Here is a 23,439-nt window from a genome sequence, read left to right on the forward strand (position 1 = left end):
ATTGTGTCATAGGGTATCAACTTTCTTATCTCCTCTTCTTTTCAGGCAGCCAGATAGGCTAAAAGTCACACTGGAAACTTTGAACCTTCTCCCTTTAAAAAACAACCTATCAGGGTGGCTAAGTGGCACAGTGGATAGAGCACTGCCCCTGGAGTCAGGAGCACCTGAGTTCAAATTGGCCTCAGACACTTAATAATGACCTAGCTGTGTGGCCTTGGGCAAGCCACTTAACTCCATTGCCTCGCAAAAAAACCCCCAAAAACCTAAAAAAATCCCCAACTATCCCATGAAGACAGCAATAGAAACTTATTAAAACCAAATTGAATAAGAAAAACCCCAACCAACTCATGAAGACAGCAATAGGAACTCATTAAAACATAACCAACCATCCAGCCAAGAAACCCAATTAGCCCATGAAGGCAGCAAATAAAAACTTATTAAAACTGAACTGAACAAAAAGAAAACCCAACTAATACATGAAGACAGCAATAGAAACTCATTAAAACCAAACCAACCAACCATCCCCCCAAAACCAACTAACCCAAGAAGGCAGCAATAGAAACTTATTAAAACCAAACTGAACCAATCAAAAAAACCTAACTCATGAAGACAGCAATAGAAACTTATTAAAACCAAAATAAAACAAAACAAAACAAAATCCTTTATCTGATGAGTGAGTCAGAGTGGCCAGTTTCTCTCCAGAGACATGACAGAGAACTTTAGAGGGCTTGTTTAGAATTCATGGACCTGGATTTGTATCTTATTTCTATTAATATACCCCTCAGTGGGCACCAGGCAACTCTGGACCTCTGTTTCCTCATCTGCAAAAGGAGGGATCTGTGTACCTTCTAAATCTAAATCTATGATCCTCTTTGGCTCCTGCTTTTCTCACCTCTGAAATGAGTGTTAGATTATATATATATATACATATTACTTAGATGAGATTAGAGGTATGGTCGCCATTCACAGATGAAGAAAAAGAGGCCCAGAGAGGTTAAATTTCTTAGAGGCAGCCTGGAATGGTGGCCAGAGAGTGGATAATGTTGGACTAGGAATCTGGAATACCTGGGTTCCAATCTCATTTTAGAAAATTTCTAGCCCTGTGTCATCTAATGAGAAGGCTGGACTCCTCTGGACAAGGATCACTTGCCTAAGCTCATTGAGGGGTGATGTAGTTTTTTTGGCTAGGTTTTTAGTTCCTCCCTCCCTCTCTTCCTTCCTTCCTTCCTTCCTTCCTTCCTTCCTTCCTTCCTTCCTTCCTTCCTTCCTTCCTTCCTTCCTTCCTCCCCTCCCTCCCTCCCTTCCTTCCTTATCACACTAGAGCAAGCCTCAGAAGCTTTTAGGTTTCTACTGGTTCTAGATCTATGATCCAAGAACTTCCAGAGTGTGTTCCAGCTTGAGATCCCCTTAAAGGTAGGATTTGAACCTGGTTGCTGCTGTTGAGAAATTTTAGGCTAGAAAGTTGCAGGGGTCTCCCTTCCACTCTCATCTCCTTACTGGGTGGGTGAAGAACAGGGCAAGATTAGGATGTGACAGGGCAGAGGGAAAGGGAAAGGAGTCAGAGGGAAAGCTCTCTGGATAAGCTGCAACTCCCTCATCTCTAAAATAAGGGCAAAAAAGGACAATTGACCAGAGACCCATGCTTCCCACTGCCACACACCCAGTATTCCTCTTCTTCCACCTCTATCTTTTCTAATAGGCAGCTGACAAAGTGATATTCCTAAAGACTAGATCACTCTTCTGGGTAAGCAAACTTCCATAGCTCCCAATGACCTTCAGGATCAAAGACTTTCAATGTTTGGGCTGAAGGTCTTTCACAATCTTTTTTGCTAACTTGTTTTTCTGAACTAAATACACATTCCTCTTAGGCACTCTAAGATCTAGCCAAAATGGTCTACTGAGAGGTGGACCACAAAATTTGGACAATAGCGACTGGCTGAGGTGGTTAAGTCAGGGTGAATGTATGTTAATCATTGATCCATGAGCTTAGGCCAGTGATCCTCGTCCACGGGAATTCAGTTCTGGGGGGTTTGGGGTTGTAGTGGGGGGTACACCAGAGGGGCAAGGCCTTGTGGAACTGCATGTAAGTGGAGTGATACAAAAGGTAGGAAGGGGCGTTGTATAAGGGGGCTGGAGGCTGGTTAACCGAAAGTCACGGCTCCACGAGACATGGGTAATAACTTGATTTATTACAAGAAAAATCACATGTATGTGGGAATTCCTTAGGTACCAAGGAACCTGCCCTGTAGACCAGCCTCGAGTACTTGTGGGGACCACAAAAAGGTGAGATTTCATGGGAGAAGTGGAAGACAATCCCCTCCTAAATTCAGTTGCAAAAGATCAGTTGGGTTAGTTGGGGGTGGGTTTGAGGGCTTCATTTCTGGAAAACAGGGCAAGTGAAGAAAAGAGGTTCAGGGGCTCCTCCACAAAATCAAGGGATTGTTGTATGTCAAGCATTATCCAACTGTTTGGGATACTTTAAAAAAAGGCAAAAAAATATATGCCCTACTAGCTAAAATTATATAGGTGGAATAAATTAGGTGCAAAAGAAACAGTAGTAAATGACTATAGACATCTACTGTTTGATAAACTCCAATATTCTAGCTTCCAGGATAAGAACCCATTCTTTGATATAAAAAAAAAACTTCTGGGAAAATTGGAAGATAGTCTGGCAGAAACTAGGTAGAGATTATCATTTTATACCCTATACCAAGATAATAATGGGTGCAAGATAAAAGGTGAACTCATAAACCAATTAGGAGAACAAGGAATAGTTTACCTATCAGATTTATGGAAAGAGGAACAATTTATAAAGAGAGAAGAGATAGAGAACTTTATAAAATGCAAAATGGATAGCTTTGACTAGATTAAATTGAAAAATTTTGCACAAATAAAACCAATGCATCCAAGATTAAAAGGAAGGCAGTATGACCTGGAAAGACTTGCAAGAGCCGATGCTGAGTGAAGTGAGCAGAACCAGAAGAACATTATACACACTAAAAATAACATTAGGTGGTGATCAGTTAGGACAGACTGTTCATTTCAGCAGCACAGTAATCAAAGACAATTCTAAGAAACTTGTGATGGAAAACATCACCCATGTCCAGAGAAGGACCTTTGGATTTTAAATTTAGATCAAAGCTTACTATCTTCAATTTTTAAATGCTGTCTTAGTATTTTTTCTTTCTAATTTTTTCTTTTGATTTGATTGTTCTTTTGCAACATAAGTAATATGGATTTATGTGTAGCATGGTTATACATGTATAACCTATATTAAATTGCTTTCTATTGAGGGGGCGGGAAGGGAGGGGAGAAAAATGTAAAACTAAAAACCTAGCTAGAAATAATTGTCGAAAACTACAATTGCATGTATTTGAAAAAATAAATAAAATATTATTTCCTGCAAAAAAAAAATCAGCCCTATCTTAAAGGAACTCACATTCTAATGGAGAAGACAACATACCATGGAGATGGAAATGGTGGGGGTGGAGGTGGGGAGAAGAAGGGGACCAGATGAGGTCTCCCAATTGAAGCCAGCATTTGATCTGGGTTTTGAAAGGACTTTCTTCTCTTAAAAGTTAAAAATTTTCAAAGTCAAAGATGAGGAAAGGTAGAACATTCCAGACACAAAATTATGTGGAAAACCTCTTAGCTCTGAGACCCCACAGTCCTAGGGGTTGCTGAACGAAAAGAATGTAGCACCTGGAAGATAAAGCAGATAAAAGAAAGAGGGGGAAAAATCACCTTTCTGAGAAAGAAATGTCAGCCAAGGCAATGGAATGTTAGATATCACCTGAGCCTATCAAATGTTCAAGAAAACAGAATCAGAATATTAGTGCTCTGCAGGCCACACTTTAGTATCCAAGGGACCCTTGGAGCTCTTTTCTTAGCCAGGCAACAGTAGGCTGTGATGACAGAAGAGCCCAAACAATACCTGAAGTGGGACAAAGAAGAGGTCAACTCCCAACCCATGACCTGGCCAGGCATGAGGGACTTGCTATATTTCTGTCAATAGCCCCCTAGGCAGCTCATTTTTCTTCCTGCCTCTTTATAGTATTTCCAATTTATATTCTAGGTCTTAATTCGCCATTGGATAGACAGTTCGAAGATGCATCCTCTTGTGGGGGTAGGCAAGGATTTCAGTGATGTGGACACTTCTCCCAGTGAGACAGACCCCAGTCTGTCCCCAGTAGCCCTTCCTGTTTGACTCTTGGTCTTTCTGTGTTATCCCTTATGTTTGCGGGCTCATCCAGTACTGCGAAGCCTTTCTCACGGGCTCTCCAAATCATAAAAACACCAGAGGGTATCACCGGTGCTCATGAGCTATCCAATGGTTATTCCTCACTCCTACTCATCTTCCTTCTCCCCCACCCTTTAAAAAAAATTCTGTCTTTGGAGAAAGAGCACAAAAGGGTGGATTGTCTTTGGGAAACTTCAAAATTCTTTAAACGACCCCAAGCTTCTTCCTGAAACAAAGGTCTTGTTTTTTAAAGCCAATATTTTTCTGGTTTTGTATAGCTATGAGTCATGGACCACTGCAGTCTCCAAAGATTTGAAGGTGAGGATCACCCAGAGGGTAATGGAGAGAGACACATGGCGGGTGGGCGTAGGCTGGCTGCAGTACATTACAAATCAAGATTTATGGAGTGGGATAAAGGATGTCATCCAAGAATTGCAGCACCCAAGGGATTGGTGCTTTTTAAAAGATCCAATTCTGTTACAACTACAGATCATAGAAAGACACAATAACAGTAATTGAGATGAATTTTCTCAGTTTACAAAAGCCTTTTGTTTCTATGTCTCATTTTAACCTCTCAACAACCTGTAAGCCATTCTACCCCCATTTTACAGATGAGAAAATTAAGTCTCAAGATGCTGTATGACTTGTCCATGTTCCTGCTGTTAGTGTCAGAGATGAGATTTGAACTCTGGTCTTCCTGATTCACTCTATCCAGAAGGATTGCAGTTTGTTCTGGAGAAGGGAAATAAAGCTTTATCTTCAGTGCTTTCTACCTAGTAGGGACTTGATGTTTGTCCATTGTCGATTGACTGGAGAGCAGTAGTGAGAGAACATCTTGTGTGGGCTTCTGAGGAAGGTTCATGGCAGAACTGGGGCAAGAATAACAGCACCAAAACATAGGTTTTCCCATTGGGGACACCCAGGTATCCAAATATCCATCCAGATGTTTTTTCAGGGCTCTTACAATCCTCATTCTAGAGGGAGAAGAGACCTCAGAAGCCATTTAGTCTGACTCCCTCTACTATTGATTAGTAAATGGAGGCTGGGGAAAGTGAAGCACTTTACCTAAGGAGACAGAAAGTAAGCATCAGATGTGGGACTGAATCCAGCTTCCTGGCTCCAGAGGTACTTTTTTTTACTGTACCCCTGTTGAATGAAATGTCACCAAACCTGTCTCCAGAATCTTGTTATTTGAAAACTGCCTCAAGTCAAATCTACTCAATCCTTGGCCAGTTTTTAGTTTTGTTTTGAAAGAAAACCTTGCAACCAACCTGTATGTTTGATCATGGGGAGTCTCCGCCATCTTTTTCTCTTAATCATGGAAAGGCTGATAAAGGGATGGGTTCTCTTGTGGCGAGGAAAACTTCAGAGTAGGAAAAGGAGCAATGGAACTGATTAAGCCTTGATTCCTTGGGCCAATTTTAATCGAATTGTAGAGGGTGGGTAGGTGGCTCAGTGAATAGAGCACCGGCCTTGGAGTCAGGAGTACCTCAGACACTTAATAATTGCCTACCTGTGTGACCTTGGGCAAGTCACTTAACCCCATTTGCCTTGAAAAATCTAAAAAAGAAAAAAGAAAAAGAAAAAAAGAATCGTAGAATGCTACTTCTGGGAACGCCTTAGATTGGGAAAATGGGGTGCCGAGTCTTACAGATTTTCACATCGACTGGGCCTGGGCTGGACGGAGGTAGTGTCATGATTATAGGATGAGAAGGCTGTCATCATACCAGGTGAATTTGATTTAGGAGGGACCTTATTAGAAATACATATACTGCAAGAGGCTGATTTCTCATCGCTACGCTCCACATGAACATTAACTGGGCCTCGGCACTGAATCTGGGCCTCAGCTCTCAGCTGATGCTATCTTTGGGGATCCTGGCCCAATTCATAGTTATCCCTCCCAGGAGCACCTCAAGAAGACGGATGGCCCCCATCTAATGTGGGACCCAGACAGTCAGATACTTGCCTATTGTCATGCTTATCTTTGGCTTTTCAAGTCATATAATTCCCTAGGCCTCATGGAAGGAGATACAGATGAATATCCAACAAAGGGGCCTTGAATTCAGAGAGGGCGATCATGCAATTTGATAAGGATAAACAAGCCTATTCAGAGACCACTTGATAATTTCTTAAAGGGAACAAAACTGGCAGCCACAGAAATAACTTTCTCATTAGGTAACTAGATACTTAAGGAGTCACGACAGATCCACCCAACCTTTAGAGTTAACTCAATGGTTATTCTCTGAACCAAGGCCCATCCAAAGACCAGAACACTAGGCTGGTGGGAAGGGGAGGGGTCTCTCTATTTGGTAAATATGAATCACATAATTATGGTAATAACATCAATAATTAGTAAATATTGCCTGGATGACTGTGGGGAAGTTATATGATTATCCCAGATGCCATTTCCATGGCATCTATGATGATGATGATGATGATGATGATGATGATAATGATGATGTACAAATTGAAAACAAAGATAGTCCCTGCCCTCAAAATACTCACAGTCTAATACAGGGAGACAAGGTACAAAAGGAAACTGGAAGAGAATTGGGGTGGGGAGGAGAAGAGAAGGGGAAGTGATAGAGAAGAACAAAGAGCTGGTGAGGAATGGGAAATGGGGAGAAGCCCATTCCTTCAATAGAGGCCCTGGAGCCCATTTGTTCATTGCTGTATATGTCCTTGAATAATACTATACTATTGTGTAATTCCATAGAATTATAGCCTTATAGCCAATATGAGGGTAAGTGGCTCCATTGGTGTGGAGAACTTTCTTCACCAATGGACAGGTAACATAGAAAGTTGCCTGTGAACCTTAGGCTAGAGACGGACAGAGAGATGGATGAATGGATGGATGGAACTAGAGAGATGCTGGAAATAAAGGATTGGAAATAAGGTAAATAAGGAAATAAAGGAAGATAGATAAATAGATGGATAGATGGAAGAGAGAAAGAGAGAAAGATGGACGTATGATAGGTATATGGATAGAGAGATAGATGGATAGAGAGACAGATAAAGAGATGGAGAGAAAGATGGTTGAAGAGACAGAGACAGAGAGACAGTGGAATCCTGCTTAGCACAATTACCCCCCCCCCCCATTTTTCATCAGTCTTCATCATAACTTCCTTTTTTATTACTTTTCTTTATTTTTTCCAATTACACGCAAAGGTTGTTTTCAACATTCATCCATTTTAGTTTGAGTGTCACATTTTTCTATCCCCTCTCTGCTCCCTTCCCCCAATGGCAGTGAAGCATCTTGTAGAAGCTGAACCTCTATTATTGTGTTGAACATATTTCCATATCAGTCACATCATAGCTTCCTTCCCCAGGAAAATCATCCCTGGGAAATCTCATTATGCTGCAGGTCTGCCTTCTGCACAGCTTCTCTGCCTTCTGATCTTGAACCCTTAGGCTTCTGACAGGGCCATGGGCTCCTGGGCCTCTCTCTGGAAGGAATGGGCTTCTTCCCACTTCCCATTCCCCACCAGCTCTTTGTTCTTCTCTATCACTTCCCCAACTCTCTTCGAGTTTCCTTTTATCCTTGTCTCTCTATTAGATTATAAGCATTTTGGGGGCAGGGACTGTTTTTATTTGTTCATCATCATCATCATCATCATCATCACAAAAACATTGCTTAATAAACATTTTCTGTCTTGTCTGCTCCCTAGTGACTTGCCCAGGCCTTGAAGGCTGCCAAGATCCTGGCTACATACAGCAGGTGACCTCTTTTCTCATCACCTTTAGTATACCCCTAGGCCTGGGATCTCCCAGATGTGATGATTTTCCTCCAAGATGGAGATTGGTGACTATCCTGTGGCTTCTTGTGGGTCATTCACAAGCCTTTATTGAGTGCTTATGGTATATACTTGTTCCTATTGCTAACTTTGACTTGATGTTTTACTCAGTAATCTTGTTTTTGAACCCTGGATTATTGGATTCTGGGGCAGAGTGAAGAAGTAGGGAGTCAGGCAACATAGCAGTAAAGGGCCCCCCGGCCTGACTCCCCATTGGCCTGGCTGTGGGGAGGCTCTGATCCAGGGCTATCTTATGGCCAACATGCCCATCCTCTGCTAGCTCAAGAGCTACTTTTTTTTAGGTTTTTGCAAGGCAGTGGGGTTAAGTGGCTTGCCCAAGGTCACACAGGCAATTATTAAGTGTCTGAGATCGGATTTGAACTCAGATCCTCCTGACTCCAGGGCTGCTGCTCTAACCACGGTGCCACCTAGCCCTCCCCCAGGAGCTACTTTTCTACATGACTTCCTCTCCCATCCTGCTCACATCTGGAGTTGGGCATCCCACCTCTCTGATTCTGTGAGCTGCTGCTCTGCTAGGGCCCGCTTTCCCCAGGGGTGCCCCCTCCCACTGTGGCAAAGACGGCTCAGCTCAGTGATCGCCACCCCCTGCTCAGATACATGACACACCTCGGGGGGCAGCTGCCTCTTCAGAGAGCTCCTCAGCAAAGCATCCTCTAAGTACTGGTTGCCAAGTCTGGGCTGACTTTGGGAAAATGTCCCGATGCTAGCTCTGGCAAAGGGAATGTCAGCCTCCTGGAGCAAGTCCTCATGGAGGTTTCTCCTGGGCCCCCAGGGCTGGGCTGCTCGGAGCACCTGGCCCAGTAGAGACTGGGTCTGCCTGAACAGCATGGGTTCGGGGCCGAGGTCCGCGGCTGACCAGGAGTCCGAGGCAGCAGTGTGCTTCTCCTGGGCTGGCTTGGAGGATCCAGTGTGCCTGGGAGCCCGCCCTGGGTCCCTCCCCTTGGGCACCCTGCCTGCTCTCTCCCCAGCCTCCCCCTTCTTTCTTCCTCTGGGCTGAAGGGCAATTTCAGGCCTGTCCTGGCTATATGCCCGGCCCACGGGGAGAGGAACAGAGAGCAGCGTCCAATGCCAGCCCGAGCCCCTTGGAAGGTCTTTAGAGCTGGGGGGGGGGTGGGCAAAGAAGGGCAAAAGCCAACTCCTGCCCTCAAGGAGCTTGCAGTCTAGTGGGCAGACCGCATGCAAAGGATTCAGTGCGCAGCAGAGGAAGAGAGGATAAACTGGGAGAAGCTTGGGGGGCCAGGACAGGAGCCGGGGTTCTCCAGCTCGGCCCCCCCCCCAAGGTGGCTGAAGAAGGGGAGAAGAGCTGCATCAAGGGAGCACTTAGACCTAGAACTGAAAGGCTCAGGGCCGTCAGCAGCCATCCATCCATCCAGCAGCTTTTTTATTTTTTCCAGTTGCATGTAAAGACAATTTTAAACGTTTATTGTGAAATTTTATATCCAAATTCTTCTCCCTCCCCTCCCCCCATGACATGGCTCAGTCTGATACAGGTTTTACGCATTTCCCTTCCCCCAGCATCTCTTAACCGCCTACTGTGTGCCAGGTGCTAGGTGAACACAGAGGCCACCTGGGAGATACAGGGACCTGCCCCAGGGAAGTGGCGGAGGTGGGATTCGAACCCGCCCCGCGCCCGGCTCTCGGCCCCTCCCCCACCTCCAGGGCCCGGACGCCGACTGCGCATGAGCGGGCGCGAGCCCGGGAGCCGTTACCAACCTCCCGCCCACGCCGCGGTCTCCAGGGAGGGCGGGGCCAGGGGCGTTTCTTGGCGCCCTTTGTGCGAGGCGGAGGCCAATCCCAGAGCAGGCGCTCGGCGACGGCCAATCCCAGAGCAGGCGCTAGGCGGAGCTTCCGGGGCCCCGATGCATATTCATGAGGAGCGGGCTGGGCGGGAAGGACCGCGGGGGCCGCTGGCGCGGGGCGCAAGGTCGCAGGCTCAGGCCGGGGGGCCGGGGGCCGGGGGTCGGGGGGCCGGGGGCCGGGGGGCCGTGGGTCGGGGGACCGGGGGGCCGGGGGTCGGGGCGGTTCTTTCTCGCCTCCGGGTTTGGGGGGGTGGGGGGTCGCCTCAATGAATGAAGCCGCGGAGGCCGGGCCGCCCCCTCCCCGCCCCCCGGCGCCGGGCCCTGAGGAGAGACGTGGGGGTCCCAGGAGGAGACTGAGGCAGGAGACGGCGCGGGGCCCAGGCCGGCGCATGCTTGGAGGGGCCCTGCAGGCTCGCTCTCGATTTACAGAGGGGGAAACCGAGGCACAGAGGGCTGGAAGGGGCCTAGAAGCCACGGAGCCCATCCCCTTCTTTTTACTGAGGAGGAAACTGAGGCACAGAGAGGTCAAAGGACTATAAGGGCTGGAAGGGGCCTAGAAACCACGGAGCCCATCCCCTTCTTTGTACAGAGAGGGAAACTGAGGCACAGAGAGGACAAAGGACTATAGATTAAGGGCTGGAAGTGACTTAGAAGCCACGGAGCTCATCCCCTTTTTACTGAGGAGGAAACTGAGGCACAGAGGTCAAAGGACCATAGATTGAGGACTGGAGTTCATCCCCTTCATTTTGGAGGGGAAACTGAGTCACAGAAAGATCACAAAATCATAGCTTGAGAGCTGGAGGGGTCCTTGGAGGGTTTCTAGTTTGAACTCATTTTAGAGGTGAGCGGGGCTTCCCAGGAGGCTCCAATGGGGAAGTAATCTGTTAAAATTCCCCAAAGGAATAGGGGAGAGAGTCACAGGGTTTTTCCCATTTTGAAGATTCCAAAACTTTCAGCTTCCCCCCCCCAGAGGGATTTCTCTCTCTCTCTCTGTCCCCCTTCTCTCTCTCTCTCTTCCTCCCCTCTTCCCCCTCCCAGTTTTTTAGGGTTTTTAAGCCCTTGCATACAAATTGTTCTGGAAAGTTCTGGCTAATAGCTTTGGCTTCTCTTGCCCCCCACAGCCTGCAGTGGGGCCCCTGGAATGGTCAGTGGATAGGGTGACCCTGTATTAAGGAAAACTCTGAGCCTGAATCGCCCCTTTCTCACTACTCAGCCACTTCTGCTACCTGGTGAAGGAAAAACTGTTAAATGGGCTCATGTGGTCAGTCAGTGGCATTTACTGAAATGTGGGTGCAGAGAGTATCGAGTGGTCTTTGGGGATTAGAAGAAATAACAGGCAAGCCTGGTGGGTGATAAGATTCTGACTTGTTGAGGCAAAACAAATGACAGCACCTTCATGTGGCATTTTTAAAAAAAATTTGAATGTAATATTTATTTGGTGAATTTACATGTGCCAAGTTCCTTCCTCATAGCAAACTGTGAAGCCCAAGTTATAACTGTTGTTACCCCCATTTCCCAGATGAGGAAATCAGGTGCCCGGGTAGATCAATGACCTTAGCCTGAGTTCACCCAGCTGATAATGACAGAGCCAGGATCCCAACCCACTTTTCTCCACTCCATTGCTTCCAGGGCTTCCCCACATACTTTAGAGGAGTTATAATGGAGGCCTTATACTGAATTTAGGTGATGAAGTGTGTACTGGGATTCCCGACAGGTAGGGTTAATCAGAAAAATGAATAATAATTTTTTTTTATCAAATTGTCTGAAGCCTCCCTGTGTGGTAAGGCAAGTCTCCAAACTCGTAAAATGAGAGCACTGAGGAGGAGACTTGGGAAGAATGAAAGCTGCCTCCAAACAATGCAGAGCTAGAGGGAACAAAGGAGACTTTTTTGTTCTGCCTGGCCCCCCAGAGCAGAATGTTGCAGGAAGGCAGATTTCAATGGAATATGAGGAGCTTTTTAACTGAACACTTCCCCAAAATGTTAATAATAGCTGCCATGTTTCTTTTTAATTTATTTAAGGCAATAGGGTTAAGTGACTTATCCAAGGTCACAGTGCTAGGCAACTATTTAAGTGTCTTAGGTCAAATTTGAACTCCTGTCCCCCTGATTCCAGGGCTGGTGTGCCATCCATGGTGCCACTTAGCGGTCCCTATAGCTGCTATATTAAAAAGCGGGACTCTGGAAAGGAAAAGTCATTGAATTCAGTGACCCCCTGTCTAAAATCTGATTCTATTGATTCCAGTGCTTTTAAATTTGAAATACTTTTAAGTTTTCTTCTCTCCTGATTGTATGCTTCAATGGAATTTGCTTATTAACTGTAAAAAGTACCATCTCCAGGGGCAGTGGCTAGGTGGCGCAGTGCATAGAGCACTGGCCCTGGAGTCAGGAGGATCTGAGTTCAAATTCATCCTCAGACATTGAACACTTAGCTGTGTGACCTTGGGCAAATCATTTAACCTCACTGCCTTGGGAAAAAAAACGCAGAAAATTATTTAGGACTCTGTTTCATAGGTTTGAATCTGATACCATTTGACCTAGGACAAACCGGTAAGTATTAAACTCCTACCATGTATTAGGCACCGGTAATACGGATACTAAAGGGGGCTAATTTCTGCCCTTAAAGAGCATAAGGGGGCGGCTAGGTGGCGCAGTGAATAGAGCACTGGCCTTGGAGTCAGGAGTACCTGGGTTCAAATCTGACCTCAGACACTTAATAATTACCTAGCCTTGGGCAATAATTACCTAGCCGTGGGCCTTGGGCAAGCCATTTAAAAAAACCCCACTGCCTTGAAAAATCTTAAAAAAAAAAAGAGCATAAGGTTGAAGGGATATACAAGATAATCACAAAGTAACTGAGGAGGATGCCAACATCTTGGGAAGGAATCAGGGAAGACGGAATCTCAAAAGATGCAACCTCTCAGCCTCAGTCTCCTCATTTGTAAAATTGGGTTAATACCTCTAGTCCCTCCCTTGAAGAATTGTTAGAAGAATCAAATGAGATGATAATCAAATGAGCTCTTTGAAAACCTTCAAATCCTGCCTATGTGACTTTGTACATTATACAACATTTTTATATAAATGGCTCTAAAAATCCTTTACAAGCCATGTTACAATTTACCTCATAAATAATCACTCTCCCAAAGGCAAAATTGTAGACTTTTGAACCCCCTCCCCCTTAAACAGCCAATCTAAGGGGCAGAATGGTGAAGGGATTTGCTTCTGGAGAGAATTTAAGAATCCTGTAGGGAGAGCATAATGTGGATGTGTATTGGATGAGATATAAAGGGTCTGCACCAAACATGTGAGTGGAAGGCATTTGAAAGTTAGAATTCTGCAGTTATGAAATTCCTCCTATGTTTTTAGATAATGAGTCAGAGAACAAGGTGATAAGCACACCAGAGCTCTTCTCTTGGAGCTTCCGATCTGTAGTGCCTTTGCCTGCTGGGGCTGGCAGCTTCAGAGCTTTCAAACTGAAACAGTTTGTATTTGAAGAGGAGGCCTCCACAGAGCACCTGCTCAGAAGAGACACGCAACAGCATCATCAGAGGAGTTAGAGCTCCAACAGAGGCCGAATGCTTGATGCTCCAGGTCCCTGTGTTCCTGAAGAGGCTTGACCTTAGAAAACAGGAATAGACTAGATCTTGCTTAGGGAAGCAGCAACCATAGTAAGCAGTGGTTGAGGTGGTCAGCTTCGGGTGGGATGAAAGGCAAGATGAAGGCTCTTCTTGAACAACCTTATCCATCTTTGTCCCTCCTATAGAATGGGACTGAGTTAGAAGAGAATGTAACACTCTGACTAGTGTAGGGATAATTTTAGGATATTGGAGGACCTGGGCTTTAATCTTTGCTTTTCCACTTGTATAACTTAAGATAGATCACATAACCTGTGCCTCAGTTTCCCCATCTGTAAAAGGAGGGGGCTGGTTTAAACGATCTCTTAAGGTCTCTAAATCTTTGATACTAGGATACTGTCCTATTCCCCTTCAATTAGAATTCTTTAATAGGGTTCCTCCTTTCTCATTTCTTATGAGAAATTCTCATTTCTTTTTCATTTCTCATTTCTTCGTGTGTGTGTGTGTGTGTGTGTGTATGAAAAGTGAATTTTGAATTGGGCAGTTTCTAACTGCAAGACTGGCTCCCTAACTACTATTTTCAAGTTGCCTTTCCTGTCTCTATAGTATATCTGGTCATTTTTCCATTTTTAGAATGTAAGTTTTCACTAATTTTTAAAAAAAATGCTGTAGAGACTTCACATTCTAAAAACTTAAAACTTTAAATGATTAAGTTCCCAAAATGAGTGATTAGCTTTCCTAAGGGTCACAAATGACCTTGAAGTCCTGTGGGTTTTCCAGGACACAATATATAATAATTCATTGTATTCTAATTAGTTAATATTATCAGGCCTTAATTCTCTAGAAATGCTATCAGCTTATCTTATAGTCACAAATGAAGAAAAGTCTAATATAGAAAGCTATTTAAAATTATTATTCCTCTTATTTATCTTCTAAGACTAATAACTACCCCAGTAGGGGGTATTTTATGAGGACTAGGCCTAGGTTAGGAACTTTTAATAAATTGCCTCTAATTCCTACAATATCCTCAGATTTTCTTAGTATTATTACAACTCCTTGATGGACCAGTTTTGTTTCCTGGAGGTGTCAAAGTTTGGGTTGTGAAGCAATTAGTCAAAGTACAAGCTATAGCCTGGAAAGTCTAGCATGGTCTGTAAATTTAGGTCATAGTTTTCATGGTGATGTGCAAACATGGTAGAAGACTGCCCCCTAGCCCCCAAAGCAAGTCTGAGAACTAGAGAACTTGGAGCAAGTTACGACTGGAGAAAAATTAATGGCTGTCTCCCCAAGTGCTAACATCACCTTGTGGAGGCCTCCTATATGAACTCTGATTTTTATGTGTTTGATATGTGAGGAGAGTCAGGACCCTCACAAACTGACAGTTGGATGCAGCTTTTCTATGACTGGGTTTATTTTTTAGAGGTTCACACCTCCCAGGGATGGGGGGAAGTGGGATGGAGTGCCTCCAAATCAGGACCGAAGGCCTTAATGCCATCACCAGTCTCAATGATTTTTAAGGCCAGTACTGTCATGTGCTAAGGCTTCTTTGATTTTACAGGACAGAATTAGGAGAAGGCGGCATATCATCAGCAAGACATCATGGCCACTGCTCAGCTCTCCTACTCTGTTGAGACCTACAAGAATATCAAGGTATTTGTCTAAGATGGATGATGAAAATATGGTTTGATCTAGAATAGCAACTCACCTCAGATTTTAAAGTGAGCTGTATCCTCATCAGCTGGCAGGGATGCCCTATTCTGGCTCCTTGTTTCCCTTCCCTTGGTGCTTCAGGCCTTCCCTAGCTGTCCAACCTTATCTCCCAATCCTCTAATGGAGATGGTTGCCCTGGTCTGTCCAACCCCAAAGTGTATTACTCTGTAACTCCCCTGCCTGATGAGAAGCCCTGTTATGACTGCTCCATCTTTTAAGCACTTGTTCCTCCTCTTCAAAGTCTTATAACACAAGGAGTATTTCTTAAATGTGGGTCAGTCACTGCTAAACTGGAGATGGGTTGTTTGGGCCTGTCTGACTCTCCTTGAACCCATTTGGAGTTTTCTTAGCAAAGACATTGGAGTAGTTGGCCATTTGTTATATAGGTGAAGAAACTGAGGTAAACAGGATGAAGTGACTTGTCCAGGGTCACACAACTAGTCAGTGTCTGAGGCTACATTTGAATTCAGAACTTCCTAACTCTAGGTCCAGCACTCTGTGTAGTGCCCCCTAACAGCCCAGATTGGAGATACAGGCCAAAAAAAAAAAATCCCTGCTCTCAGGGAGCAAATCAAATGGGAAAAAAAAAGACACTGGAGTTAGAACCAAGCAGTGAGGTTGGTGTAAAACTCCCCCTCGACTCCAAAAGTTGTTCTTCAATGATTCCATTTTAAATTTCTCTAAAACCTATTTCCCTTAGAATGGATACAAATTGGCATCAGCTGGGCCCTACTTTCCCAGATGACCCATTTTTCTACAGTAGCAATGTTGCTCTTCTAAGGAATCTTAAACATGTGTCCTCCAGTGTTGTGTTAGCCTGATGAGTGGCTGACCCCAAAGGGGAAGCCGAGTTCCAGCAGCGCCTGAGCCAGGATCTAATCTGAGACCTGGCCTACCCACGTTTGGAGAGGTGGCCCAGTGGGCCCCAAGGTATAGAGTGTGGGTGCTTCCCTTCTAAGGCCCCCTTTCTCCTCAGTAGGTAGCTTGGATGACCCAATTTATGAACTTTCTTGTCTCCCCTTTAGAATGTTGGCCTCCCTTTGGGCAGTGATGGTTTCTCTTTTGTCCTTCTATTCCTAGCACTTGGTACTTATTAAATGCATATTGACTGATTATGGAGAGGGGCAGCTGATCTTTGACCAATGAGGTACAGAAGTCTCAAGAGCCCTCTTCCGCCCTCTCCTGTCTCCATGCTCAAATCTTTTTTTTTTAAAGCTACTAGAGTTATTGAATTTTTTTTTTAGGTTTTTGCAAGGCAATGGGGTTGTGACTTGCCCAAGGTCACACAGCTAGGTAATTAAGTGTCTGAGGTCAGATTTGAACTCAGTTCCTCCTGACCCCAGGGCCAGTGCTCTATCCACTGCACCATCTAGCTGCCCATCATGCTCAAATCTTTTAAAAGGCTTTTTGTGTCAACCATGGAGTCAATGGAGACAACTGAGTACCAGCTGGGAGTAGTTTAAGGGGGAGATTCTGCCTCCAGCTGGGTGGACACTTTGCAGACTGCCAATCCCAAGATCCTCTTCTAATTCAGAGTAACAGTTAACCCTCAGGTAAGGAGACCTAGGGTAGGAATTTGCACAGTTAAAGGAGTGTTAAATGTTAAAAGAGTTTAACATCTCCTATGTCTCTTATCTGCCCTTTTCTTTCTGACTACTTCTATGAGTACTGAAGAAATCCATCCAATCAAAAGCTTACTAGCTCTACAACTGATTGATTGAGGGAGGAGGGAGACAGTCTCCACATCATCTACTGGCATTAGTGGCTAGGTGGCTAGAGTGCTGGGCCTGGAGCCAGGAAGTTGTTGTTCAGTTGTGTCTGATTCTTCCTGAACCCATTTGGGGTTTACCTGACAAAGGTACTGGAGTGGTTTGCCATTTTCTTCTCCAGTTTATTTGACAAATAAGGAAATGGAGGCAAACCGGGTGAAGTGACTTGCTCAGGGTTACAGAGCTAGTAAGCTAGTATCCAAAACTAGATTTGAACTTAGATCTTCCTGATTTCAGGATTCTATCCACTTTTGCCACCTAGCTCCCCATTAATTGGATCTGGCCTCAGACACTTACTATGTGACCCTGGCAAGTCACTTAATTGTCTCAATTTCCACATCTGGAAAATGAGCTGGAGAAGGAAAGAAAAAAAAACACTCCAGTATCTTTGACAAGAAAATCCACATGGATAGTATTGGTGTGTTATGGTCCATGGGGTCCCTAGGAGTCAGACAAGCTTGAGCAACAACAATCTCAATTAAAGGTTTGTGATGATGATCACGATGTCTTGAAAAACCACCATTTTACCTTAAATACCTAGGTTGTTCTGAAGTATGAGGTTTAGGCCTGAATTATTGAGAGGATAATTAACTCAACCCTTTCATTTTGATTGGCTGTGGAATTCTGGCCTGATACCTTTTTTTTAATCTTTTTTTTTGAGGAGCCTCTTTCCCTTATGAGCCCTCCCTTCCCCCAAACAGGATCTGATGCTTTTATGTCCTGAGAAATCTTTCCCCTTTACAATCTGGATAATCATGGGATTTACTGTATGCTGATCTTTCAAAATGCTAATCTTTGCTATTTTTTTCCCCTCCAGGAAACAGCTTTGTTCCCAAGTCAAATCACCACTGAGCATGAATCTTTAGTATTGGTGAAGAAACTTTTTGCCACTTCTGTCTCATGCATCACATACCTGCGGGGGCTATTTCCAGAGAGTTCTTATGGAAACCGCTCTTTAGAAGGTAAAGCTTAAGTCAATGATGAATTCTGATATTTTTGTTCTTGGCTTCCCTTAGTAATAGCATCAACCATTTCTTATTCACAGAAGGTGTTAATCGCCAGGCCTGTGCCAGGTCTTCATGATTGATTTGTTCATTTACATACCTCTTTAATTTAACTCTCCCAGATTCAATAGTCTCACCACTAGGTGCCATTAGTTCATGGCTTGATACCAAATGCTAGATTAAGCAGCCAATAAATCTCTTTGAGCCTGTCTAGGAACTCTGGGGGGTTTTCTGCCGAGGCATCAGCAGCTGGGTTAAAGGCCATTTGAGGCTTAGTATGTTGAGCACTAGATACAGTGGCAAAAACCATTTTGGCTCTTTAGACTCACTAAGAGAGTATATCCGTACCTCCAGCCAAATTCACATCACTCTCATCGTGGACATTTTAGCAACTTAAACCATTAAAGACTAGTTTTAATGATGCATGCATTGAATGAAATCGATCGTGTATTCTCAAAACCTTAGGTGATGGGGAAAGAAAGCTCTGGAAGGTTCAACTCATATGAAAGGATACTTATAGAGTTTTGCAAACTTTAAAGAGTTGTCTCTATGCCAACAATGATGATGGCAATGATAGAGCTGGAGAAGTCTTACAGATGGACCCAGTGATAGAGCTGTTGTTCAAGAACCAATCTAGGTAAATTTGGAGAGGTTTGTTGCTAGGTTGACATAAGGAAGATTACTTTTTAAGTTAGTTTCAAAGGGGTTGCAATCTGTGTTGGTGGAATACCCAATCTGTGATGAGATCTTGGTTCCTTGAAGAATTAAAGAATTTGGCAGCTATCAATTTTATCATCCTCTTCATTGTTAGATCTCTTCATTTATTCAGTCTGAACTTTGTCTGTTTTTCATGCCTTTATTAAGATTTTCTTCATCTTTTTCTTTGTTTCTGCCTTTCTTTCCCTTCCTTTTTCAAAATTCCTTCTGGATGTTCTATTTTTATCCCCTCTTTTCAGGTGATGAGCCTTTTACATTTGAACAGGAAAACTGGTTTAGAACAGCAGCCATTTGGAAAACCATCTGTTGACTTTTAATTAAACTAGTAATTATCATTGAAAAATACTGGTAGAATTCTCTAGATTTCTTCTTTTGGCATTACTTTTCCCAAACCATCTTTATACAAAACGTCTTAATTACAAATTTAATGATTTGCTTTGGTTTTTTTCCTAATTTAATTTTCTTCTTAATGTTTTTCTTCTCTATATTGTATTTGATATTGACTCACACTGAAATTCATATCCTGGAAACAAGGAAACTATAAAGGTCAATTTACATTTGTCATTTAAAAATACATCCATAATACACAGTCATTGCCATCTGAGAATACTCACTTGTGTTGCTAAATAGCAATAAAGTTGTTGGTAATGATAATAATTGGCATTTTCCTAGCACCTTTATATAGTGTAGAACATTTCAGTTCATCTTCCTAACTTCCACAGATGTTATTATGCTGATTTTATAGATGAGGAGATCTAGGCTGAACTAGAAAGTGTCATTGATGAACATGGAGTCTAGCACTGCCTCAGTCGAAGTCCTCTACTCTATTTTACTCTACTCTGTTGTCTCCTTTAGATTTATTTTAATTTATTATATAATATATTATAAATAAATATCATAATATTTGTATTTATAATAACAAATATCTCCCTCCAGTAAAATCTGAGGCTTCCTAGAATGATTGTACTACTTGGAGGCATTTTTCTCTTTTTTGTACCATGCTCAAGAATTTCAGACTGTAAATATGAAGGTACTTGAGGGGTCATCTAGTGTAACCCTACACCCAGGATCTATTATAACATAGGATCATGGGAATTAGGATGGGTAGAGAGAGACTTTAAATATTGCTTGATCCAAACCCCTTGTTTTACAGATAAGGAAACTGAGATACAACAGATTTAATTGCCATGGTCAGGGACTGATCTTCCATTCTGTGGGACAATGAAAGAGTGATGGCCCATTCCTATTTTTCAGGAGTTGTAATTGTTTGTTTGTTTGTTTTTTGGCAAGGCAATGGAGTTAAATGACTTGCCCAAGGTCACACAGCTAGGTGATTATTAAGTGTCTGAGGCCGAATTTGAACTTAGGTCCTCCTGAATCCAGGGCCATTGCTCTATCTACTGGGCCACCTATCTGCTCCAAGAACTGTAATTGTTAAGAAAGTTTGAGCTAAAACTGGCTTCTCTTTCATTTCACTCATCTAATTAATTTTGTGCTCTAGAGAAACAATTTAATCCCTTTTCTACATGGTAACTCTTTGATTATTTGAAAATAGATATCATGTCCCTTCCATCTCATTTCCTCACTAAAAAGCATTTTAGAAATAATCTGCAAGATCCATCAAAATTGGAAGAGGCTATCTGGGGAGACAATGAGTTCCCCTTTGCTGAAGAGGACCCTCACATGTAGTGAATGTAGCTTCCTTGAGGTCAGGAATGTCTTATTTTTGTATTTGTTATCTGCATTGCCTACCCCAGAGTGACTGCTTAATAGATAGATGCTTCTTGGTTGATTGGTTCTTCAAATATTGTTTGGATTCATTAAAGCACATTATCTCAGTTGGACCTTTTGACCCCCACTAAGGTAGATAGTGTGGATATTCATGTATCTCTATTGTTTACTGAGCATTGTCTTCATTTGGCAGTTTAGTGGTGATCATGGGAAGTTATTTAAGAAATGTGATGTAGCATCTCTGCCCTCAAGTACACTTCCATCAGAAGCATTCTCAATAGATATCTAAATTAGTCCCTTTCTAGGAATCCCCAAAGACCTTATAATATAGAGCAATTTTCACATCTCTTTGGAGATACAGAGCTGGAGTCTTCTTCATTTCCAAGATGGGAACAGAGAAGTATGAAATGCAAAAGTGACTCATGTAAAGTCATACAGTGAGTCAGGGATGGATTTTGACCTTGGACTCCCTAATAGAGATAAACACTAAGCCAAAATTCTCTTTAATTGGATCCCTTTGTTTTTCCCTAAGTACAGAAAGCTTTTTGTTCTTTCCCTGATGAAAACAGAATTTTGAGAATAATCAATGGGAGTTTTTCCTCCACTTTTTATTCTTTATGTCTTTTTAAAAAAAAATTGGTTCAGGAAAGGAAAATAGGAAAACAAACTAGGTTTGTATTTTCAACTGGTGAATCACAGCATGTTAAGAACTAGAGAGAACCTTAGATCATCTAGTTTAACCACTTCATTTTACAAATGAGGAAGCTAAGATCTATGAAGACAGTCTTTTCATATTCATTCCCTATTGGGAATCCTTTAGCATTCAGCAGAAAGTGCAGAAGTTCCTTTTGTAAGTCAGTTTAGCTACTGCTGAGTTTCAGGGAAAACAGAAAAGGAAAAAAAAAAAAGAACAAACCACAATCCAAATTGGAATCCAGCTGCATGTTAGCTCACAATAATTTTTTTTCCAAATAGGTATTTAGGCTTAATATCTTTTTTTTTTTTAGTTTTTTTTTTGTAAGGCAAATGGGGTATTTGAACCCAGGTACTCCGGGGCCCGTGCTTTATCCACCACGCCACCTAGCCGCCCCTACTTAATATCTTTTAATGTAACCATTCTGCCCGAGGTTTCCTTCTGAGAGGAAGGGAGCACTTTGGGGGCCTCTTTCTATCTCTGGCACTTTCCAAAGAGTGGCCATCAGCTTCCCTTAGAAATTTTCAGGCCCACAAGACATAACATGAAAAACGATGTGTACAACAAACTTTTTTAAAGTGCCTACTGTGTGCCAAACACAAGTCCTGGAGATACAAAGAACAGCAAAAATAGTCTGCTCTTGAGGGACTCACACTCTAATGGTGGAGACCACATGCAAACTGATCTGTCCAAGTGAGATATGTCCCAGTTGGAAGGGGCCCTGGGAAAGACTTTTCAATGGAGGAGGTAGGATTTGAGCTGGGCCTTGAAGAGAGCCAGAAGGCGGAGAGAAGGAACCAGGGAAGATGGAATCTGGAAATGGAGTCTGGGTGGCAGAAGAGGGCATTCATTTCTGATTCTCTTCCTTCCCTTTCTGTTTGTCCTCCAAATAGCTTTTCAGGACACAGGATTTAGTGTCTCATTATGTGGGATGACTAGTAAGAGAAAGACCTCAGGGGTCACCAAAGTATCGAGCAAGTCCCCTTCCTGGGGGACTCCACCTGTTCCTGGGAACCTGTCAAGCTTTCATTACTGCCCTGGAAAGGATTCCCTGCAGGGAGAACTTATGGCTTTTTTTTTAGCCACTTATTGGTTGTTCACTGCAATGACTCAACTCCCTTCCCTGAGTCATTGTGGAGAGGGGGGGAAGAAAAGGGAATAAGATTTATTAAGCATCTACTATGTACCAGACACTGTGCTAAGAGCTTTATAAATATCTTATTTGAATCTCACAACAACCCTGGGAGATGAGTGCTATTATTTCCATTTTACAGGTGAGGAAACTGAAACAGAAATTAAGTGACTTGCCCAGAGTTAATACAGTTAGTAAGTGTATGAAGTTGGATTTGAACTCAGCTCTAGGCTCTATTCACTGTACCACCTGCTGCCATTTTTCTGTTCCTAGGTTTTCTTATATCACTACTCCATCCTCCTATTTCAGTTTTTCTTTTTTAACTCCTTATTTAATTAGCATCTCTCCTTGGGAATGTGTAACAACTCTATCAAGATGAAATAAGCAGGACCAACATGCATCTAGGCTATTTGAAAGTTAAGACCTTGTTCAGACATAGTTAGGGCCCTTTCAAATTGCCTGCTATTTCACCTTTCTACAGCCCTCACCTGAAAAAAATTTTTTTTTAATTTACTTAAGGCAGTGGAGTTAAGTGACTTGCCCAAGGTCCTACAGGCAATTATTAAGTGTCTGATTTTGAATTCAGGTTCTTCTGACTCCAGGGTGGGTATTCTATCCACCTAGCTTCCCCAGGCCCTCACCTTTCACACCCCCAGTATTCTCAGGCAATTATGAAACAGGTTACTTGATCACATTTCCCCATTCTCATTCCTGTCTCTTAGCATATCTCTTAGGATGAGTTCCCCTATTTTCCTTCTTTCCCCAGGTCCTCTGAAAAAGTATTTCTTGCTCAATCAACATGTCCCATTAAATTTTATGGGTCTAAAGGACCCTCTTTACATCTTCTCCTGCTTGTCTTCCCATTTCCCATCTTCCTCAGCATTAGCTGGGCCAGGCCATGAAAATCAGCCCATGCTATGAAAAAACACTGGGAGCCAAATGAGAGGTTATTCCTTTCAGAGACACTTCCCAATTGGAAGAGATAACTGCCTTGGTAGTAAAGATGTGTGTCCCTGCCACATTTCTAAATTGTAAAATGAAATACATAACATTAGCAAAGTAATTGAGGTAGTATTTCATCATGGCAAAAGACATGTGACTCTGCAGCAGAAGACTAGATTCAAGTTTGTGTTTTAGTAATTTTGGCCTTGGGAGAGTCATTTATTTTTCTCTTGGCCTCAGTTTTTTCATCTGTAAAATGATATTGTTATACCACAGAATGTCAAAGGTCCCATCTAAATCACTTATTGTAGG

At 43.1% G+C, this 23,439-nt stretch overlaps 2 protein-coding genes and 1 long non-coding RNA gene across 6 annotated transcripts in view; 2 read left to right on the forward strand and 1 right to left on the reverse strand.

Moving 5' to 3' along the window:
* LOC141501899 (acyl-CoA dehydrogenase family member 11-like) overlaps window positions 1-8,944 on the reverse strand; it is a 31,852-nt gene extending 22,908 nt beyond the window's left edge. The window contains exon 1 of the mRNA XM_074206319.1: window positions 8,662-8,944. Coding sequence (XP_074062420.1) covers window positions 8,662-8,883 — 222 coding nt within the window. The 5' untranslated portion in view covers window positions 8,884-8,944. The remainder of the gene's footprint in view (window positions 1-8,661) is intronic.
* LOC141501901 (uncharacterized) lies at window positions 2,042-5,007 on the forward strand. Of its 2 annotated transcripts, XR_012472330.1 has the most exons (5): window positions 2,042-2,104; window positions 2,227-2,283; window positions 4,076-4,163; window positions 4,519-4,558; window positions 4,852-5,007. It is a non-coding gene; the product is annotated as an uncharacterized LOC141501901 (long non-coding RNA). The 2 variants fall into 2 exon arrangements; XR_012472329.1 differs by having other exon boundaries at window positions 4,076-4,558.
* Window positions 8,945-9,870: 926 nt separating the features above from the next.
* The window catches only part of HORMAD2 (HORMA domain containing 2), a 117,127-nt gene continuing 103,558 nt past the window's right edge, over window positions 9,871-23,439 (forward strand). For 2 of the 3 annotated variants that reach the window (XM_074206320.1, XM_074206321.1), the window contains exons 1-3: window positions 9,871-9,979; window positions 14,987-15,078; window positions 17,725-17,869. In XM_074206320.1, coding sequence (XP_074062421.1) covers window positions 15,028-15,078; window positions 17,725-17,869 — 196 coding nt within the window. In that variant the 5' untranslated portion in view covers window positions 9,871-9,979; window positions 14,987-15,027. The remainder of the gene's footprint in view (window positions 9,980-14,986; window positions 15,079-17,724; window positions 17,870-23,439) is intronic. The other variant, XM_074206323.1, reaches the window with a different exon arrangement.

This window comes from Macrotis lagotis, chromosome X (genome assembly GCF_037893015.1).
Source record: "Macrotis lagotis isolate mMagLag1 chromosome X, bilby.v1.9.chrom.fasta, whole genome shotgun sequence".
Taxonomy (NCBI): domain Eukaryota; kingdom Metazoa; phylum Chordata; class Mammalia; order Peramelemorphia; family Peramelidae; genus Macrotis; species Macrotis lagotis.